The sequence below is a fragment of the Myxocyprinus asiaticus genome, chromosome 15, assembly GCF_019703515.2.
Source record: "Myxocyprinus asiaticus isolate MX2 ecotype Aquarium Trade chromosome 15, UBuf_Myxa_2, whole genome shotgun sequence".
Lineage (NCBI taxonomy): Eukaryota > Metazoa > Chordata > Actinopteri > Cypriniformes > Catostomidae > Myxocyprinus > Myxocyprinus asiaticus.
The window spans coordinates 49,471,715-49,495,393 of NC_059358.1; the positions used below are offsets into that span (position 1 = coordinate 49,471,715).

General features: G+C 40.1%; 1 protein-coding gene across 1 annotated transcript in view; it reads left to right on the forward strand.

The window, feature by feature from the left end:
* The window catches only part of LOC127452550 (uncharacterized), a 406,332-nt gene extending 403,011 nt beyond the window's left edge, over positions 1–3,321 (forward strand). Inside the window, exon 2 of the mRNA XM_051718081.1 lies at positions 3,177–3,321. Coding sequence (XP_051574041.1) covers positions 3,177–3,262 — 86 coding nt within the window. The 3' untranslated portion in view covers positions 3,263–3,321. The remainder of the gene's footprint in view (positions 1–3,176) is intronic.
* The last annotated feature ends 20,358 nt before the right edge of the window (positions 3,322–23,679 follow it).

Genomic DNA, 23,679 nt, shown 5'->3' on the forward strand with positions numbered 1-23,679 from the left:
TGCCCCCTGCCCACCCTTCAAGAACTATACACTTCCAGAGTGAGGAAAAAGGCTGGAAAAATCACTCTGGACCCCACTCACCCTGCCCATTACCTTTTTGAACTGTTGCTTTCTGGCCGATGCTTCAGAGCTCTGAGCACCAGAACCGTCAGGCACAGGAACAGTTTTTTCCCCTCAGGCTATCCATCTCATGATTTAATTAATTTTCTTTATCACACATTATACATTTGCACATATACAGTGAAATTCTTCTTTTTCACATATCCCAGCTAGGCTGGGGTCAGAGTGCAGGGTCAGCCATGATACAGCGCCCCTGGAGCATATAGGGTTAAGGGCCTTGCTCAAGGGCCCAACAATGGCATCTTGGCGGTGCTGGGGCTTGAACCCCTGACCTTCTGATCAGTAACCCAGAGCCTTAACCGCTGAGCTACCACTGCACTCAAGATGGTGCCGAGTATGGCTGCTGTGTTGCGAGCTCTGACACAACAGAGCAATATTTTGTTTGTTTTGTTCACAGTTCTTATATTTTTTGTCTTGGATGTTGTCTGCCTTATTGTCTACGACAGACAAACACTTTTGGACATTGGTTCAGCGATCTCACACCGAAAACCGGACTTCACATTCCTCAATGCCGACCCGCTGTTTACAAACACGCAAGCAGAGCCCTTTGTCTGGGCAGCACGGCCGTGGAAACGCAGGAGGAAAAGGGGAAACAGAGCCAGCGTTCTCATCAGAGTAAGACGCCGCGCAAATCGACCCCCGCTACCCACTATTCTACTGGCAAATGTTCAGTCTCTGGATAACAAGCTCTGCGATCTGAAAGCGCGGATCTCTTTCCAACGAGAGACGAGGGACTGCTGCATTATCTGCCTAACAGAAACTTGGATGTCTGCGGAGATTCCAGACTCAGCCATTGAACCCGCGGGGTTCTCCGAGCGGACAGAGCGAAAGACCTCTCAGGTAAAACTAGAGGAGGCGGTGTATGTTTTATGATCAACAAATCCTGGTGTGATCAGAGGAACGTACATTCCATCAAGTCTTTCTGTTCTCCTGATCTGGAATTTCTTATGCTTCTGTGTCGACCATTCTGGCTACCGAGGGAATTCACAGCGGTCATTATCACTGCTGTGTACATTCCCCCACAAGCCGACACAGACTGGGCACTCAAGGAACTGTATGGGAGAATAAGTGAGCAGGAAACCGCGCACCCTGAGGCCGCGTTCATTGTGACCGGGGACTTTAATAAAGCCAGTTTAAAATCAGTCGCACCAAAATATCACCAGCACATTAGTTTCAACACACGAGGGGACCGGGTTTTGGACCATTGCTACTCTCCGTTCCGGGATGGCTACAAATCCCTCCCCCGCCCACCATTTGGCAAATCGGACCACTCTTCCATTCTACTTCTGCCCGCTTACAGGCAGAAATTGAAACAGGAAGCACCCACGCTCAGAACGATCCAGTGCTGGTCGGACCAATCAGACTCTATGCTACAAGACTGTTTTGATCACACGGACTGGGAGATGTTCCGGTCCACCTCTGATGACGACATCGAGCTTTACGATGATAGCGTAATGTGTTTCATCAGAACGTGCGTAGAGGAAGTGATTCCGACCAGAACTGTACGAATCTATCCGAATCAGAAGCCATGGATCAATAGCGAAGTTCGCGCGGCACTTAATGTGCAGACCTCCGCTTTTAATTCCGGGAATGCGGAGGAGCATAAACAAGCCAGTTATCAATACAGCAAAACGCCAGTACAGGCGCAAGATTGAAGGACAGTTTAACACCACCAACTCTAGAAGCATGTGGCAGGGAATTAACATCATCACGGACTTTAAAGGGAATAAAAACTCCGCCATGAACACCGCTGCCTCTCTACTGGATGAGCTAAATACTTTTTATGCTCGTTTCGAGGGAAATAACACCGCCCTCGCGGAGAGAGCTCTCGCGGCTGAAGCTACAGAGGTTAGTTCACTCTCCGTCTATGTAGCGGATGTAACCCGATCCTTCCGATGGGTGAATATCCGCAAAGCCGCGGGCCCAGACGGCATTCCGGGCCGCATCATCAGAGCGTGCGCGAACCAGCTGGCTGGTGTTTTTACGGACATTTTCAACCTTTCCCTCTCTTTGTCTGTAGTCCCCACATGCTTTAAAACATCCACCATTGAGCCTGTACCAAAACAACCAAAAATAACTTGTTTAAATGACTGGCGTCCTGTTGCTCTGACCCCTATCATCAGCAAATGTTTTGAGAGACTAATCAGAGATTACATCTGCTCTGTATTGCCACTCAATCTTGACCCGCTGCAGTTTGCTTACCGCAACAACCGCTCCACTGATGATGCCATTGCATCTACAATACACACTGCTCTTTCCCACCTGGAAAAAAGAACACTTATGTGAGAATGCTGTTTGTAGACTACAGCTCAGCATTCAACACCATAGTGCCCTCCAAGCTAGATGAGAAACTCCGGGCTCTGGGCTTAAACAGCTCGCTGTGCAGCTGGATCCTGGACTTCCTGTCAAGCAGACGCCAGGTGGTTAGAATAGGCAGCAACATCTCCTCATCACTAACCCTCAACACTGGAGCCCCGCAGGGCTGTGTTCTCAGCCCACTACTGTATTCCTTGTACACACATGACTGTGTGGCAACACATAGCTCCAATGCAATCATTAAGTTTGCTGATGACACGACGGTGGTAGGTCTGATCACTGACAATGATGAAACAGCCTACAGAGAGGAGGTGCACACTCTGACACACTGGTGTCAGGAGCACAACCTCTCCCTCAACGTCAGTAAGACAAAGGAGCTTGTGGTGGACTTCAGAAGAAAAGACAGAGAACACAGTCCCATCACCATCAATGGAGCACCAGTGGAGAGAGTCAGCAGCTTCAAGTTCCTGGGTGTCCACATCACTGAGGAACTCACATGGTCCATCCACACTGAAGTCACACAGTTCTACACCTGCACTGTGGAGAGCATCCTGACTGGCTGTATCTCCGCCACAACCGCAAAGCACTGCAAAGGGTGGTGCGAACTGCCAGACACATCATCGGAGGTGAGCTTCCCTCCCTCCAGAAAATATATACAAGGCGGTGTGTGAAAAAATCTCGGAGGATCATCAGAGACTCCAGCCACCCGAGCCATGGGCTGTTCTCACTGCTACCATCAGGTAGGCGGTATCGCAGCATCAGGACCCGCACCAGCCGACTCCATGATAGCTTCTTCCCCCAAGCAATCAGACTTCTGAACTCTTGATCTCCCACGATCAAAATACATCAGCACTGCACTTTATTACCCTTACTCTTATATCTCACACCGGGCTGTCATAAATTATATTATTATTATATTATGTTCTCTCTTAACAACTGACTATCAACCGACAGCCTGAATGTCAATACAGTACAATACTGTACATTCTATATATATATATATATATATATATATATATATATATATATATATATATACTTTTTTTTAATATATATTTTAATTTTTATTAAATAATGTGTATCTATATAGTAAAAAAAAAAAAAAAAAAAACAGCGTATTGTATACTGTACAGTGTATGTTATTATTTGTATATTGTTGAGTGTAATTATGTGTATAACAGATGTTTAAATTGTGTTGTGTTAATTTGATGTTATTGTAAATTGGTATATGTCTTATCACTGTCACGACTGCTATGTTGATCGGAACTGCACCCAAGAATTTCGCACACCATTGCACTTGTGTATATGGCTGTGTGACAATTAAAGTGATTTGAATTTGAATTTTCAGTTAAATTGCCCCATTGAGCAATAACTATGTGCAATACACAGTTTAGTCTTTCTTATATTTATCCAACACATGCAACCTCTTCTGCCATTTCATTCCTCTGAAAAAATAGAAAACAAAAAAAACATTTGCACTGTACATAACAGATTTGTATTTACACTGTACATAACAGATAGTATTAGATTTGCACTACCCATGTGTATGTATGTACTGTATGTATGTATGTGTGTGTCTGTACGTATGTGTATAATTATTTTTTATTTTTTATTATTATCTATGTCTTGCTACTCTTTTTGTATTGTTGTACAGTGGAAGCTCCTGTCACCAAGACAAATTCCTTGTATGTGTAAGCATATTTGGCAATAAAGCTCATTCTGATTCTGATTCTAAAGTCATGGATTATACGACTGGAGTCATATGGATTACTTTTATGCTGATTTATATTATTTTTGGAGCTTCAAAATTTTGGCACCCATTCACTTTGGAATTATATGGACCAAAAGAGCTGAGAAATACTTCTAAAATCTTAATTTGAATTCAGCAGATGAAAGAAAGTCATACAGATATGGGATGGCATAAGGATGAGTAAATGATGAGAGAATTTTTGGGTGAACTACGACACATCTAGCTCTTTACACATCTTAACTGCTATTACACTTTAGTTTAGAACACCACGAGCACAAGCGGAGTGATACAAACGATGAAGCAGCTGAGTGCTGATGGTGTGTGACATAAGTACTCTTGGAACTTCTCTCGTCCAATCAGATTTAAAGGAACGGAACTAACTGTTGTACATAAGCCAATACAGGTGAAGCCTATACCTGCCAACACTCCCGATTTTACCAGATGTCTCCCATTTTTCCCATCCCTCCTCCCGCTGTACTCCCGATTAACAATTTCTTCTGATAAACTCGCAATTTTCAATACGGAAAGAAATTTGTCCTGTAAGCTGGTCAGATGGCGTCACGGTGAAATCATTCCAGATCGTTCATTTAACATTGATAAGTTGTACATTTTTCATACAGTGGGTAAGGGGCAGGGGTGTAAAGTATTATACTTAAGTATTATTTTTTGGGATTTGTACTTTACTCGAGTGCAATTTAAACAGAATACTTTTACTTAATTACATTTCCAAAGAAAAGAATAGTACTTTTTACTCCTTACAATTTTTCTTACTGGACTAAAGCCAGCCTTTTACTGCATCCACCATACGACAGACCAGATGTCTGTCATTTCAAATGCAGTGTTGCATGGCGGCTGTGTGGAGTTCCAACCATCTGCAGAGGCAGAATTTTGGATCTGATTTGAGCTTCAGATACGTTGAAATGTTTGTCGACTAGACCGTATGTGACCACCCGACTGAATGTGATGTATTCATTCAAAACTATGAGCACTAAGTGAGAAACACTAACGGTTTTTGTCCTAAACTTTATTCTAAACACCTGCTACTTCTACAGATAGGACAGTTAAGAAGCCAAAAATGATCTTTCACGTTGCAAATATATATATATATATATATATATATATGTATATAAAAACAAAAGGCTTTTGTAACTAAATGTGTACATTTCATTTATTTCTACACCTGCTTTCATATTTTAATCATATCTATGAATTTATACTCCCTATTTGCTGAATTATTATTGTTGGTTTTCAGCAACTATTAATTATAATAATATCTATAAAACCAGCATTGATAATGATAATAATAATAATAAAAATAATAGAACTGGAGTAAATATTAATTATGAATTGTACTGAATACATCCATCTGCTCAACAGCAAGGTTTGGTAGAAAACCTCAGAAAACAATTCACAAAACCAACATTCCTCAATCAAAATTTTTATTGATTCATAAATATATAACAAAATAAAAAAATATAAAACACAACATATATACACTGAATCAACATTTAACCCCCCCTAATACCCCTCCCCCTCCCCAATCACCAAACCCACCCTAACCCCCAACGAACACCCCTGTGGTCACAAAAAGATACACACACATAAAATAAAAATTATATATATATATATATATATATATATATATATATATATATATATATATATAATCATAAAAAAACATATATAATTAAAACAAAACATCTCTCTCCCCAGCCCCTCCCTGAGAATCCCCCCAAAACACGAAGTAATTACCCCACTTCCTGTCGAACAAATTCTGAACCCCCAGCCTTCTGCTTGACATCCCTTCAAAAGCAGCCACTCTCCCCATCTCCGCACACCACTCTGGAAATGAGGGTGCCCTATCCGACTTCCATCCCCTTAAAATGATTTGCCTGCCCACCATAATGCTGGTCAGAACCCAGTTTTTTATGTGTTTATCCCCAAAATTTATGACCGCCCCTTCGCCCAAAATACAGAGTCTGGGGTAGAGTGAAATTCGAGTGCCTAAAACTTCATACAAAAAACTCTGAATTTTCAACCAAAATTCCTGGATCTTAACACACCCCCAAAAAACATGGGTTGTGTCTCCGTCTTCAGACTGGCATCACCAGCAGGTGGGTGTGTGTTTAAGACAAAGCCTATACAATCTATAGGGGGTCCAATCGAATCTATGTAAAATCTTAAATTGCATAAGGTGCACCTTTGCATCTCTAGATGCAGACTTGACATTTTTTAGAATCCTAGCCCACACTCCCTCCTCAAATACCAAATTTAAATCTTTCTTCCATAATCTCTTGAAAGAAGTTGAAGCTCCATCCCCCAGACTCTGAATTAGCAGGGAGTAATACACTGATGCCTCATGACCTTTTCCGAAAGCCATAATCACCACTCCCAGAGTAATTTAGGGGGGTGTGTGCCACTTCCAAAAACAATACAGAGCAGGTGGCGCAGCTGTAAATACCTATAGAACTGAGATCTGGGAATCCCAAAATGTTGAACCGAATTTTCAAACGATCTCAACACTCCACTCTCATATGTCACCGAGTGTATTAACCCCCCGCACAATCCAGTCTGCTTCAGCCATATGCTTGAGGCAACATTTGAATAAATGTCCTAATTAAACACTCTGGACACTTTTGTCCATACCGAGTGCATATGCGAGATAATGATGTGTAATTTAACTTTTCCGACTAGTTTGATAGACAGGCTTTGCAATGGCAAAATAGGGGCAAGAACTTCCTGTTCAATACAAAACCGGGGAGGGGCTCTCTCAGGTGGAAGTGACCAGTGAGCCAAATGTCTTAGACCGAATGCATAATAATGAAACAAGTTATTGGGTAGGCCTAGCCAACTTTGTCAAACGATCTATGTAACTTATTAAAATGTAATCTAGGATGCTTACCATTCCAAATGAAGGACTTCGCTATGCTATTAAATTGCTACAAGTAAGAGAGGGGGACATCTACAGGGAGAGATTATAACAGGTAGTTACATTTTGGAATACAATTCATTTTAATAACATTAACCTTCCCAATCATAGATAAATGCAATGAAGCCCACCTGCCCACATCGCTCAAAATTTTTTTATTAAGGGGTCTTAATTAACTAACTAAATCACACAAATTTGCTTGAAATAAAGTGCCCAAATACTTAATGCCCTGTTTGGGCCACTGGAAGCCACCTGGCTGGAAAGCCGTTACTGGGCAGTACGCTGTCAGAGCCAAAGCTTAGGATTCAGACCAATTGATTCTGTATCCCGAGAACTTAGAAAAGGAATGAATAATTCTCTGGAGGCAAGACATAGATCTAGAAGGGTCGGAGACAAATAATAAAATATCATCTGTGTAAAGCAAAAGCTTATGCACCACACCTCCCGCCACCACCCCTGGAAAATCATATAATAATAGTGTTCAAAACAGTGTTACTATGAATACAAACTTTAATACAGTAAAAAAAGACACTCTATTTACATAACATAAATATATATAAATAAATAAAAATTTCCAACATTCTTTTGAATGTCCATGTACTAAAATAGAATATTTGATGCCATGAGTGTACCTTCATTTACTATTACTATTATTTTGAATGGCCATGGAAAATGAAGCAATGTGATAACAATTTTACCTGGTCGCAAAAAGTAGTCCGTTAATTTACCTGTTGAATTTTCACCTTTTGCTGACACTTTATACTTCGCAGAGCTAATGTGTGCATCTAAATCACTTGCATCTTTATCAGCAACTGACACATAAGTGTCATACATTCTGCTTCCCACAGATCTCGACCTGGATGAAAGCATAGGAATTTGTTGTGCAAATCTTCTGTAAATTTGCACAATCGTTTAGGCATTGTTTCCACTCAGCTGTCATTTGCTGCTACTGTCAAGCAACTGTTTGATGCCGAACACAACAGTGCTTTGCGCGTTCTGAGAGACTGAGAGGCAGGAATTTGGCCAATAGTTGCTGAAAGCCTCTTATAATCGACCAACTGGTGTGCGAGAAGGCGGGACATACAATTTAAAGCAATGCAAATATGCGCGTGCACACAATGAAGTATTAGACCAGTTCCACATCATAATGCAACTAAAGCCGAATCCCGGACATTTTCGCAAATTTAGAAATCCCGGCCAGATGCTTTTTTAAGGTCTGAAAAAGAGGACATGTCTGTGAAAAAGAGGATGTATGGTCACCCTAACTATACGATTTATTTTTCTCCATATGTGGCAACATCTCTAAACTCACCAGGGTGTGATCTGAGACTAAGATGTTTCCAATTGAACAATCAACAACAGATGAAATGAGGGACTTAGATATAAAAAAAATCTATTCTTGAATAAATCTTATGTACTGAAAAAAATAAATAATTATAGTCCCTCCCAGATTGGTTTAAAAGTCTCCAAATATCTGTAAGACCAAGATATTTACACATCCTGTGAAGGGCAATGTTGCTCTAGGGGGCTTACACATTTTTTGCTTCACTATGATCAAGGATTGAGTCCATCAATAAATGAAAGTCTCCTCCCAATATTATATCATGAGGGGTGCCAGCGACTTGCAACACCCCTTCAAGATCTATAAAAAAGCCCTGATCATCAGCATTAGGTGCATAAATATTAGCCAAAATCAAACTTTGCCCCTGAATTTCTGCTAAAACAGTAATGACTCTTTGTAATTTATCTTTAATCTGTTTGAGACATTTGAATTGTAGATGTTTACTTATCAATGTAATGACTCCCTTGCTCTTACTTGAGCTAGCACTAAAGAAAACATGTCCACCCCATATCTTCCCAACTAGCAGATTCATTCACAACTTTCCCAAAGGAGTGTTACTCCACAAAACAAACTCCAGCCGCTGGGCGGAACCAACACAAAAATTAACAAAATGGCACCCAGCTTTCTCAGACAGTCAAGTGTATGTTTAGTGAGTCAAGTTCACTTGGGAGCCACATGAGAAACACCAAATGGCTTACTTAATCATCCCATTCTCTCTATGGAAGACAATGCTTGCTGTGGACATGTAAATATTTTGCGGCCATCCTTAGTATCTATTCTCAATTTAGCCAGAAACATCAGTGCAAAAGCGATCTTCTGTTGATGTAAGAGTTTCTTGCATTCCTTGAATCGATCACGTTTCTCTCGTCGAATTCGCAAAGTCTGGGAACAAGAAAATGCTGTGGTTTTTCCAAGAAAGCTTGCCTTTACTCCTTGCATTGTGTAACACGAGATCTTTATCGGACGATCTCATAAATTTGGTCAGAATTGATCGGGGCCAGTCTCCCTCCGTGGATCTCCAAGCCGGGTCTTTGTGAGCTCGCTTGATTTCCAGTTTATGGCCTGTTATGTCAAGCAGACTAGGGGAGAGCTCATCTTGGAATTTCACCATATCTCGACCTTCTTCATGCTCAGGAATTCCAACAATTCGGACATAGTTTCGTCGATTACGATGCTCAAGGTTTTCCAGCTTTTCCAAACGCACTGCAAATCTACTTTGATCGCTAGCAGATTAGCAGCTAATTCCCTCTCCAATGACTCCAGATAAATGATCTGTTTCTCGACATCCCCGATTCTTGTAACCAATTCAGAGAATTTCACCTCCATCACCGTAATCGATCGATGTATTACACCAAGATCTTCCAGGTCCGCTACGACTTTCGTCAGCATTATAGACATACTCGCCAGTTGCCGCTGGATATCTCCCGCCGCACCGTCCAAACCAAGTCCCTGGTCTGCGGGCCTGTCTGAGGTATCAGCTTGAGCACGTAAGTGTCTTTTAATGTCTCTAGAGCCCGAGGCTTTTAAATCCTATGACATGTTGACTTCTTAGAACAGTTATGTGCAGGGAATCTCACCAGTTTATAACATAAAAAGAATTAAAAACTAGCAAAGTGCGCAGAGCTCGCCGTTCACACGTCCGACCCTCGCATGGCGCCACCCGACTTCCACAAAAATATAATTTCTGAAGCAACCACTTCCTTTTGTAGTGCTTTTATAATACTTTCGCCTCATGTGTTGACACATGCTTTTCAGGACTCGTACCCCGACTCGTACCTCTAACAGTTGAGCTACTGTGCACTTTGATCACATTTAAACAAGCTTGTAAATGTAGTTGGTTATATTATGCAAATGTTAAAATGAGTCATGTGCTATAGTAAAAGTGTTTAGATGTCATAAGATATCATTGTGTTTATGAACTGATAATCTGCCATTTTACTCATGATTTGTGTGAAATTGAATAAAAGTAATTGTTGTTTTAGCGCCTCTAGTGTTCATTCCACCAAGAAATTGCCATGTTATGTACAACAGGCCACATAAAAATAATTTTGCAAAAATATAGTTATTGTAACATGATTCTTTGACCAGGTTGTGAATGTCAGAGACAGTAAAAAGGTGACTTAATAAACCAGTTGAATTTAACAACATCCTCTCTCACACAATCTCCTCTCTTGATTTCATTCTAGCTAAGAAAAAAGTTACTTTTTTAATACTTAAGTACAATTTAATGTGAATACTTTTTTACTTTCACTTAAGTATGTTTTTGGTTAGATACTTGGAATTTTAATTGAGTAAAATTTTCACTCATTATCCATACTTTCATTTAAGTGTAATTTCTGAGTAGGGGAGAGCGGGGTATGTTGTCACACTTTTCATTCTTTGGGCACAATACATCACAATGGTATAAATGTCATACCAAATGAAAGAAAGAGATCTTGGGTACATATTTTGTATTCATTACATCTTCATATCTTATTTCAGAACAGAGTTGTAGACAGTTAAATACAGTGTGTGCATTTGTGACAACTCGCCCCATCAGCGGGTAAGTTGTCACACTATGTTGGGTAAGTTGTCACATTCGATTATCAACAAATAAAAACACAATTAATTAATTGTGAATATAGATTTTTTTTTATTTCAAATTCAACATCATTAACCCTCTGGGGTCTGAGGGCGTTTTGGGCCCTGGAGAAGTTTTTACATGCCTTGACATTTGTGCTTTTTTCAGTTGCTTAAAAACATATTAATGGCTAAAGTCTGTTAACACTGTATTATTTTTGAGAAAATAATGTTTATGCGTGGTTTTTGAAAAAACTAAAATTTTAAGTCACTGAAATAAGGCCATATAACACATACTAAACATTTGTTCACAAGACTTTTGAGAACTGGATCTTGTAGCCTAGAGTTTTTGCTACAAAAATGATGTGAAAACCATCCTGATCACTTATTCATACAAAACAATATAGTCATTTAACTTTTGTAAGACACTTTTAGTGTTAGAAAGGCCATATGCGAGGAGGCGTGGATGATCATGAATATTGATGTGATAATTATAATAATTTTATTTATCACACATATATATTTGCACATATACAGTGAAATTATTATTTTTTTGCACATATCCCAGCTACGCTGGGGTCAGCCATGATACGGATAGGGTCAAGGGCCTTGCTGAAGGGCCCAACAGTGGCATCTTGGCTGTGCTGGGGCTTGAACCCCCAACCTTCTGATCAGTAACCCAAAGCCTTAACCACTGAGCCACCACTGCCCCTATATTCACACCTGAGGAGACAAAGACCCCTCCCCTGAGAGAGAATGAATGTGAGGAGACTTAATGATTGAATGTATTGTTTGTAGCTTATTCACAAAATCAAGTTAAAAGAAGAAATCTGACTATACATTTTCTTTACATAAAGACTCTACTTAAAAACTTTAGACCTACACTACCGTTTAAAAGTTTTAGATCTGTAAGATTTTTTAATGTTTTTAAAAGAAGTCTCTTCTGCTCACCAAGGCTGCATTTATTTGACCCAAAATACAGCAAAAACAGTGATACTATGAAATATTTTTACAATTTAAAATAACTTCTATTTGAATATATTGTAAAATGCAATTTATTCCTGTGATCAAAGCTGAATTTTCAGCATCATTACTACAATCTTCAGTGTCACATGATCCTTCAGAAATCATTCTAATATGCTGATTATCTAATATGGGCATATTTACAGCACATTTTACACATTTACACCCGAACAGATATTTGCAAGCACAAGCTTAGTTGATGATAATGAGGCAGCATAAACACTAGTTAAAATATAATCTAAACATTCATATTATTTTTATATCATATTACATATATTTATATCATACATCATACAACTTAAATACCTTCTTTAGTCAAAACAACATTTAAATGTAACTAAAACTTGCCTATTAGGACATATTTCAAATTTCAGTACTCTGAATACTGGCTGGCAAGTCTGGAAATAGTCCAACTAGTAGAATATGTACATGTTTATATAAAATAGCATGTCAACTAATATGTAAGTAAAACTAAATGACTTACTCATCCGAAATTGTATCCTCGGCTGGATCAAGTCGCTCTTCAAAATGCAAACATTCATCGTCGGATTCCATCTCTACTTCTGAGGAAAATGTGAACTCTTCGTCACTATCCAGGAGCTTCCTCACCTGTGTAGTGTGCCATCTTCCAAACGCGCAGAAATGTTGAATGAACTTGATGCTTTTTAAGGCATTGTTGGAGCCGTTTACCATTTGCATTGATCACCTCAGCACATTACCGTATGAATAGCACGCTCTGCTGGTGGGTGTGATCACATTAGCAATAATTAGCTGAGCCAGGAGAAACTGTACATCGCTTTGTTTCATAGATTACATTGCAGGAGAATATTTTTTTAAATTTGAATTGTTTTATTTAAAAGTAGACATTTTAAGCTTTCTTTAGACATATGTTTCATGTTTGTGTGATAAATATTCGCGGAGTTTCAGTTCATTTTTGTGACATGTTTCAGAAAGATGCTCGCGGAGACAGAGACGGCTGAAAGCGCACCCTGTTTATTTTCTTTATTTTACAAAAGCACAAGATTTTGTTGTTATTGTGAGTGTACACAAATAAAAGTAGACCCTTCATAGTCTCAAATGATGTCTTACACTTATCTGTTTGCCCAAAAGTGACAGAGTATTTTAAGTTGTTTCCGCTGTTATGAGGATAAAATCCAGCAGGACGTGCCGGCGCGTCCGTCGACCCCATAGGGTTAAAAAAAAAACTCAAAACAACAATCAATCAGCTGTAAATAACAAAAAACAACATCCTTATCTGACTAATCATACTCATCTTCAAAGTTACAGTTCTGGCACACGTAGATTGCCTGGCCTGAGGTGCAAGCATCATGGGCCCATTTGTTGCACCTCACTTACTGACCTCAAGTCACCTTTGGGCAGCTGTTTGAGAATGGCTCCACATAGAAGAGGCAGAAGCACTCCTCTTCATCTGATGACTCGTCTTGGATTTTTCTGTTTTTAACAGCCTTCTTATTCTTTACAGATCCAGATTTAGTATCTAACCATCTTTCTTTCTTTTTCTTTATTTATTCTTTCCTTCTCTCTCTCTAGGGATTCTTCTTTCTTTCATTCAAAATATCACAGTATCACAGTGTTTTTTTTAGCATGTTCTATATGCCTATATGCAGGGTTGGGAGGGTTACTTTTGAAATGTATTCCACAACAGATTACAGAATACATGCTGTAAAATTTTATTTGTAACGCATTCTGTTATATTACTCAAGGTCAGTAATGTATTCTAAATACTTTGGATTACTTCTTCAGCACTGGTAGATTTTTTCACTTGTTTCGACTATAGAAACTCTGCCAGTACAGTAAGACAAAACAACATGTTAAAAATACATTATCTGAAAAACCTAAATATCTTATGCAGTGTTGTTTCTAAAACAAGATCAGTCTAATTGATCTTGTTTTAAGTATTTTTAGATATTTTTACAGGAAAACAATACAAATATTATTATCAAGAATAAGATTTTTGCCCTAACATCATAGGTCTTACTAGAAAAAAGAAATTATGATCCAACGTGAATTTTCTTGATAAAAAAATATATGATCGTGTCTGGTAACGTGCATGTAAAATGGCTAGAAATAGCATTTTTGCTTAGTGTAAAGCTGACAATTTACAAAAGGTTTATTTCCATTTCTTCTGCTCCAAACTTACTTTACTTAACTTCTCTGTCTGCTCGTATGAATGTAACACATCATAAGAAAGTGTTTCAACGCTGTTCAAATGCACTTTGGATCGCATCATTTATATGTATAAATGTTTTCCATCTGAAAGGACTAAATATTAAATGAAACAAATGACAATAAAATGCAAAGTAATCTCTTCAGTAATCAAAATACTTTTTGAATGTAACTGTATTCTAATTACCAATTATTTAAATTGTAACTGTAGTGGAATACAGATACTTATAGTTTGTATTTTAAATACATAATCCCGTTACATGTATTCCGTTACTCCAACACTGCCTATATGTACTGGGGCAAGTTATCACGTGTGACAACTTGGCCCAAAGTCATTGAGACAACTTGCCTCAAACTGACATGTGTGCTAATGTTAACTAAATCAAAGTTAGCTCAACATAGGACTGCAGCTAATGTATCAAAAGACACTTTAATATTTCCTCTACTCAGTACAAAAATATAATTTTGAACATTCATACCTAACAAAGTATTATTACATAAAATTAGTGTCATTTTTTTTTTACTTTTGAAGGTGAAAAATAAGAAAATTGTGCTCACCTCAGAATAGTGACTTTGACCACATGTGAACAGGAAATTAACCATAGAACATGTCACACTACGTAGTTATTTGATTTTTGAGATAACACCACTTGTGGTGGAGGAAGGAAGAGTGGAACTTACCCTGTTCTCCCCTACTTTTTACACCCCTGGTAAGGCGTCATCTGAAAAGTCCACATATTGTGCTAAAACTGTGGATTTTACTATTGAAAAACAGAAGGTTTAATATAAATGTTCAATAAGCCTTACAAAATTACACAGATCCAACAATGTATGAATACAATCAATGAGTCATAATGACAAGAAGTACAGGTGAAGGAAAAAAATAATTAAAATATAGCAAATAAAAAACAATTTAAAAATACATATAAACCAACACAGATGTATAAATAAATTAGATAAAGAAGATAAATAATCGAAGAAATAGTCATGGGTCAGGAAAGTTCTCAGCATATAAGAAAGGATATACACTTTTCATTATTAATAACTCAAAAAGTGTTTACTGCTAAAATTGTGAAAGATGTGGTAAGGAACCATTTGAATACATTTCTTGGTATTATTCGTCTTCAATGTAGTATTACTGACTGGTACTCCCGCTCCCTATACGCATATTACGCAGTCTGCGTAGTGCACCTACTCCCTATGGGGACACCATTTTACCCTAAGGGGGCACCATAAACTCCACCGGCTGCCGTTCCTCACACATACGAGCCACATACCACAGAAATCTAGAGTTGGCGCAAACTTGCTGCAAATTCGCAAATATAAGCTTGATGTTTGCAGCTCTTCAGTGGTAGTGGTGAACCTACAGCAAACCTTTTGCGACTATAAAAAAATAAATAAAAATAAAAATAAAAAAAGAGTTTGCTGCAAAGCTCATTTTTATGTGGAAATAATGAGTGGTGAATTTGCGGCAAGTTTGCAACAACTCAATTTTTTGTAAGGGAGGATATTGAAGACTTAAGCTCCACCTGAGCCTGTAATTCATGGACACTCAGGACACTCGTCGCTCCAGGTGCTGTTGTAATGCAACGACGCCTCAGTTGGCAGTATCAGTGAAAGTGCAGTAAGATTCCCCTCTCTTAACGGGCCCAGCGCAACCCTTCCCTGGGCTGATAATGGGCTCCTATCAGGTTTAATGGTTCTCAGCTTGGACAAACAGAGAACAGCAGCAGGGAGTGACGATTGAAGGGAGGGGGTGGGTTTGGGAATTAGACAGAAAGCATATTGTCATTAAATTAAATTTTTTTCCTGAACACTCCCTTGCGTGCAGCAAAAATGCAGCCACAAGAGTGATCATAATTGGCTCTGAACACGTGTGTAATTGCCTTCAGCTGGCGTTCTTTTACAGTTGACATTGTTCAGCGGCAATGGGGTGAATGGCCATTTGAATATGCAGCTTGTTTGGCAACGGCAGGCATAATTGAAATGTGCTACGTGTGAACAGCAGATTATATTAAGACCCCCAGATAATCACCTGACAGGGGAATAATTGAGTCTGCAATCTGCCGCTGTGTCCTCCAGAGCTCATGGAGGGTGTAGACCAGTAACCGGGCAGCACTCTTGGCTTACACACTCAGCTTGACTGCGAGAGTGCCAACCACACATTCCAGAGCTCTGAAGCTCTCCCTTCTGTTTGAGTGTGTGTTTGTGCTTTCAAGAGGGGTCACTTTTCCGCCGAGAGATAACAGATGGGAGCTTATTGATACTCAGCTTAATTTTCATAATCATTTATGTTACTGTGGTTTGATCATGGTTAAGAGAACTATGATTCAAACTGTGATTTTATTGCCGTGTTTGGGTTGTTGATGGTTGTAATGGCAGTTTTCATGAGGTTTTTACTTTACTAATTGCTCCACTTGTCACAGTGTACTGCAGCCTTTTTGGTTTTAGATGCTTACTTCAATTTTTGCTGATAGTAGACTATCATGATAATAGAATTAGCTGTATATGACTTTTACATTCTCTTTGCAAGTTGACACAATTAGCAAGTCTTTGACCTCTTTAAAAGCAAGTGCATCTATTTGTAGGCTAGTCAATGAATAGGCTTTTTGAAATAAGTTGTGGTCCTGGTCTTCCATGTAGAGGGCAATGGTGACACAAGTATAGATATTCATAATTCTGCATTTCTGAAAATACAAAATTTTGTTAGACAGATGCTTACACACTGCCAATGATTACATACTGTAGCCTACAATGGAAATGTTTTAAATGAACATTGTCAATTCTACAATAGCATTTGACACTGATTACATTCATTTATAATATTTTGAATTAATTTATAATAACATTATTAAAAGACAATTTAACCTCAGTGCATGCTTATCCAGAACGTAAAATAATGTAGTGTACTAATGTAGGACCAGCAAATTCTGTATATGCTAATCAGCAAATAACCCTAATGCATTATTAGAAATGACACCTGTCTTCATTATCAGTATTATAAATTGTAGCGTAAAAGTGTCATTAAACCTCTATAAACTTTTTTTTTCTTGCACCAATTAAACATGAATGAACAAGGCGTTGAATCTCTATGGTGTCAGGCCTTGGTGAGGCATTTATTTTAAATCTATTCTAAGGTGATAGAATGCTGTTTTTAAAAAAACATTTGATATGTGCATCAAATGTCAACAGTGCATGATGGAGATACCAGATTGTTATCAAATGTCAGTTTAAATTAGTATATTTATGGGGGGCCTGGGTAGCTCAGCGAGTATTGACACTGACTACCACCCCTGGAGTCGCGAGCTCGAATCCAGGGTGTGCTGAGTGACTCCAGCCAGGTCTCCTACGCAACCAAATAGGCCCAGTTGCTAGGAAGGGTAGAGTCATATGGGGTAACCTCCTCATGGTCGCGATTAGTGGTTCTCGCTCTCAATGGGGCGTGAGGCAAGTTGTGCGTGGATCACGGAGGGTAGCACAACGAGCCACGTGATAAAATGCACGGATTGACATCTCAGAAGCGGAGGCAACTGAGACTTGTCCTCCGCCACCCGGATTGAGGTGAGTAACCACGCCACCACAAGGACCTACTAAGTAGTGGGAACTGGGCATTCCAAATTGGTAGAAAAGGGGATAAAAAAATAAAATAAAAATAAAAGATATTTATGAGTAGCTGCCTGCATGCTGATTCATTAAATTTAAGAAAATTATGTTATGCAGCTCTTTTGTTTTTATTTTTTTATTATTAACATTTAATTATTCTTATGTGAAATATGGAATAAACAGAACATATACACACAGAATAAACTTAACTCCCATTATATCCCCCTTCCCAACCCCACCATGTCCCTCAACAAATATCCCTGTGGTCAAAGCCTAAATTAAACCATGCACACATATAAGCAAACAAACAAAAGAAAATATTTAAGAACATAAATATAAAAATCAACAAACAAAAAGAAAGAATTCAACAAAGAATAGAATTTACAATTACCAACGCGGTTCTGTTTCTCTCCACATGGTCCTCACTGAGAGCCCTGCAGAAAGGCCAAATACCTGTCCCATTTCTTACCATACATTTCTGTTTTGCCAAGCGGTTTATATGACATCTTTTCAAATGCCACCAACCTACCCAATTCGGTGAACCATTCTTGAAACGAGGGAGCGCCAGATGACTTCCATCCTCTAAGAATTATCTGTCTGCCAATCATTACACTAGTTTGGCCCCAGCTTTTTGTATATTTGTCACCTACTTTAATGACCGCCCCATCACCCAATATACATAGTATGGGGCAGAATGAAATTTGAGTATCTAAAACCTCACAGATAAAATTCTGGACTCTTACCCAGAATTCTTGAATCTTAGCGCAGAACCGCAGAGCATGAGCCATGTCTCCATCCTCCAACTGACATCACCAGCAGGTAGGTGTGTCTTTTAGACCAAGCCTAAACAATCTAGAGGGAGTCCAGTAGAATCTATGCAAAATCTTAAACTGAATAAGGTGTACTCTTGCATCCCTAGACATAGTTTTAACATTTTTAAAAATTATTTCCCACTCCCCATCCTCCAATACCAAGTTCAAATCTCTTTCCCATAATCTCTTAAGAGCTGTTAAGGCCCTGTCACCAAGACTCTGAATCAACAAGGAATAATACACTGACACTTCTTGACCCTTTCCAAAGGCTGTAAGCACCATACAGAGGGTGTCTTCAGCTGTAGGGGGCTGTGTACTACCACCAAAAATAGTACAAAGTAGATGGTGCAACTGTAAATACCTGAAAAATTGAGACCTAGAAATCCCAAATTGCTGGGTTATATTTCCAAATGATCTCAAAGCTCCATTTTCATAAAGGTCACCAAGTGTAGCAACACCCCTCTCAATCCATTCTTTCCAGCAAAAGGGGGACTTGTTAATACATAATTTGGGGTTCAGTCATATACTTGAGGAAACATTTAGGTAAGTATCAGAATTGAACATGAGAGAAACCTTTGTCCATACTGAATGTAAATGTGAAATTTACATGCATTTTTGCTTCTCTTGGCAATTTAATAGAAAGACTTTACAATGGTGAGATTGAGGCAAGGACCACATGTTCAATGTTGTACCAGGGAGGGGCTCTCTCAGGTGGAAGAGACCAATGGGCCAGGTGTCTAAGATTAAAAGCATAGTAATAAAACAACATTTTGGGGAGGCCTAAGGCTCCCTTGTCAATTAGTCTATGTAACATACTGAAATGCAACCAATATAGTTTACCATTCCAAATAAAATACTTAGATATTCTATCAAACTGTTTAAAATAAAGATGAACTCCTAGAGGAGAGACTGTAGTAGATAATTGAATCTTGGGTTACAATTCATTTTTATAACATTGACCTTCCCTGCCATAGACAGATGTAGTGAAGCCAACCTATCCACATCACATGAGAACCTTCTCATTAATTGGTCAAAATTAACTAAATTCTCTAAAAATTGCTGGAAATAAAATGCTTAAATACCTAATGCCTTGCTTGGGCCATTGAAAGGCACCAGGTTGGAAAGCTGTGGCAAGGCAATATGCTGTAAGAGCAAGAGCTTCCAATTTAGACCAATTCACCCTATATCCTGAAAATGTGGATAAAGAATTAATAATTCTATGGAGGCTAGGTGTCATGGTCCTGTCACCTTGTCAGGTTGGTTTTTTTGTCTGGTGGGACCATGACATCATTGCCCCATGTTCTGTGTTGTGTTTCGTGTCCTGTCTTTGTGTTGAGCGCATGGGTCTGGGTGTGAGTCACCGCCGTGCGCTCTTCGGTAATGTCACGGTCCTGTCACTCTGTCAGGTTGGGGTTTTGTCTGATGGGACCGTGACATCATCATTCCATGTCTTGTGTTTCGTGTACATTCTTTGTGTGAGCGCATGGGTCCAGTTGTGAGTTAAATACATAATGCCTTGTATTTAACTCTTCGTCAGTCTTGTTTCATGTCTGGAGCATGGTGTCTGGATCCTGACTTCCTGTATGTTTTGGTTTCAGTTTGTGTCAGGATCCGGACACTCATGCTCCATGTTCTGTTTGTTTTGGTCTAATTGTATTGACATGTCTCCCTCATGTGTTTCAGATGCCGCTGGAACATGGAATCAGCATTTCCATGGGAACCCTGATTGTTTCCATGGGAACGCTGATCATACCAACTTTCAGCTGCCGAGCGGCACCTGTCCCTTGTTTTTTCCTGCTTTTTAAAATCCCTTCGTGTGTCAAGTTTTTTGCTGCGTTGTTGAATTTGTGTTTGGTGTGAAGTAACTTACCTCACTCTCTCTGCTTAGATGGTCCTGTCTCGTGTATCTGTTTGGTTGCCCGTCTCTGCCCATGTGTCGGGTGTGTGGTTGCCTTCCAGTTTGCTGTGCGCATGTTCTCTTCACCATGAATCTTCAACGGAGGATTCCTCGTCTCTGCCTGCATGTCGGGAGCATGGTTGCCTTCCAGTTTGCTGCATGTCAGCTGCGCTTCAGCGAAGGTTTCCTCGCGGCTCTGCTTCTCGCCGTCACAGCATGTGCGATCGCCTGCGGGAGCGCTCATCGGAGGATTCCTCATTACTTTGCTGAAGTTTATTATTTACTGTAAATAAATCCTTTGAACTGTTCCTCTGCTCTTGGGTCTCATTGTCTCACTCTCGCCCTGTGACAGCTAGGCATAGATCTTTTAATGTCAGAGACAAATAATAATATATAATCTGCGTAGAGTAGATGTTTATGCACCACACCTCCTGCTACAATGCCAGGAAAATCTCTTTTCTTATTGCGGCTGCTAATGGTTCCAGGGCAAAACAGAATAATAAAGGGGAGAGAGGACAGCCTTGCTGGGTTCCCCTACCAAGAGAAAAAAAATCTTAAATTAATCCATTAGTTTGCACTGCCGCTACCGGTGGTTTAGAAAATAACTTAATCCACCCAATAAAAGTGTTCCCAAACCTGTAAATTTCCAAAATCTTAAAATAGTCCCATTCCACCCTATCAAACGCCTTCTCGGTGTCAAGTTAAACATCAAAGTTGGTGTACAGATGTAACAACGTTAAAGAGGATGTGCTTTCCTAATTTGGAAGCGCTCTTTATTAACTGTAAGCCGTTCTACTCGCCGCGGGAGTTTTCCTCGTTTATTCTGGTGAGTGTGTATATCGCGCCAAACGTGTGTGTGAACACAGCGCTGCAACAGCTGACTGATCAAATCAGACACAGAACAACAATACCCGGACTCAGTTATTATTATTCTTGGGGATTTTATCTAAGCAAATCTTACATGTGAACTGCCCAAATACAAACAGCACATTACATGCCCCACCAGAGACAGGAACATACTGGATCATTGTTACACAACAATAAAGGATGCATATCGCTCTGTCCCTAGAGCAGCTTTGGGACTCTCTGATCACTATCTGGTTCATCTTCTTCCAACCTACAGGCAGAAATTAAAAGCAACCAAGCCAGTAGTAAGGACTGTAAAGAGATGGACAAATGAAGCAGAGCGGGAACTACAAGCCTGCTTCGATTGCACGGATTGGAGTGTTTTTAAGGCTGCAGCCACAGACCTGGACGAGCTCACAGATACTGTTACATCATATATCAGTTTTTGTGAGGATATGTGCATTCTTAGAAGGACTTATTTAAAGTTCAACAACGACAAACCGTGGTTTACAGCAGAGCTCAGGCAGCTTTGTCAGGCCAAAGAGGATGCTTACAGGGGTGGGGATAAAGTCTTGTACAATCAGGCCAGGAACACACTGAACAAGGAAATCAGAGTGGCTGAAAGAAGATACTCTGAGAAGCTGAAAAACAAGTTTTCAGCTAACGACCCTGCATCAGTGTCGAGTGGCATGAAACAACTCACAAATTACAGGAATCCTACCCCCAACCGTGTGGTGGACCAACAATTGGCTGACGACCTGAATGGGTTCTACTGCAGATTTGAAAGGCCCAATCACACACCCCACACCCACTCTGACCTTCACTTCACACAAACACCAACACCTACTGCAACCCCCCTCCTCCCCCCTCCTGCTACTCAACCTGCACTTAAGATCTGTGAAGATGATGTGAGAAACAAAAAGACAAGGAAAGCTTCAGGCCCAGATGGCATCTCACCAGCGTGTCTTCGATCCTGTGCTAACCAGCTGGCCCCCAGCTTCACACAGATCTTCAATAGATCACTGGAGCAGTGTTAAGTCCCATGCTGCTTCAAACACTCAATCACTATTCCTGTCCCAAAGAAACCAAAAATCACAGGACTTAATGACTACAGACCTGTCGCCCTGATGTCTGTGGTCATGAACACCATGAGACTGGTGTTGGCCCACCTGAAGAACATCACTGGACCCTTTCTAGATCCCCTTCAATTTGCTTATCGAGCAAACAGATCTGTGGATGATGCAGTCAACATGGGATTGCATCATATCCTGCAACATCTGGACAGACCAGGGACATATGCAAGGATCCTTTTTATTGACTTCATTTCTGCTTTCAACACAATCATCCCAGCTATACTCCAGAATAAATTACACCAACTCTCTGTTCCCATGTCTATCTATCAGTGGATTACCAGCTTTCTGACGGACAGGCAGCAGCTTGTTATGCAGGGGAAACTCACATCCAGCACCTGTACAATCAGCACCGGTGCCCCCCAGGGATGTGTGCTCTCCCCACTACTCTTCTCCCTCTACACCAATGACTGCATCGCCAAGGACCCCTCTGTCAAGCTCCTGAAGTTTGCAGACGACACCACTGTCATCGGCCTCATCCGAGATGACGATGAATCTGCATAAAGAAGGGAGGATGAACAGCTGGCTGTCTGGTGCAGTCAAAACAACCTTGTGCTGAACACACTCAAAACAGTGGAGATGATTGTGGACTTTTGGAGAAACACCCCAACACTGACCCCCCTCACCATTCTAAACAACACTGTGGCAGCAGTGGAGTCATTCAGGTTCCTGGCACTACCATCTCACAGGACCTGAAGTGGGAGACACACATTGACTCCATTGTGAAAAAGGTCCAGCAGAGTTTGTACTTCCTTTGCCAGCTGAGGAAGTTCAACCTGCCACAGGCGCTGCAGATACAGTTCTACTCAGCGGTCATTGTGTCTGTCCTCTGCACTTGAAATCAGATATCAGAAGACTACAAAGGACAGTTTGGACTGCTGAGAGGATTATTGGTTGCCCCCTGCCCCCACTTCAAGAACTATACACTTCCAGTGTGAGGAAAAAGGCTGGGAAAAATCACTCTGGACCCCACTCTTCCTGCCCATTACCTTTTTGAACTGTTACCTTCTGGCCGACGCTTCAGAGCTCTGAGCACCAGAACCGTCAGGCACAGGAACAGTTTTTCCCTCAGGCTATCCATCTCATGAACAGTTAAATTGCCCCATTGAGCAATAACTATGTGCAATACACAGTTTAGTCTTTTTCATATTTATCCAACACATCC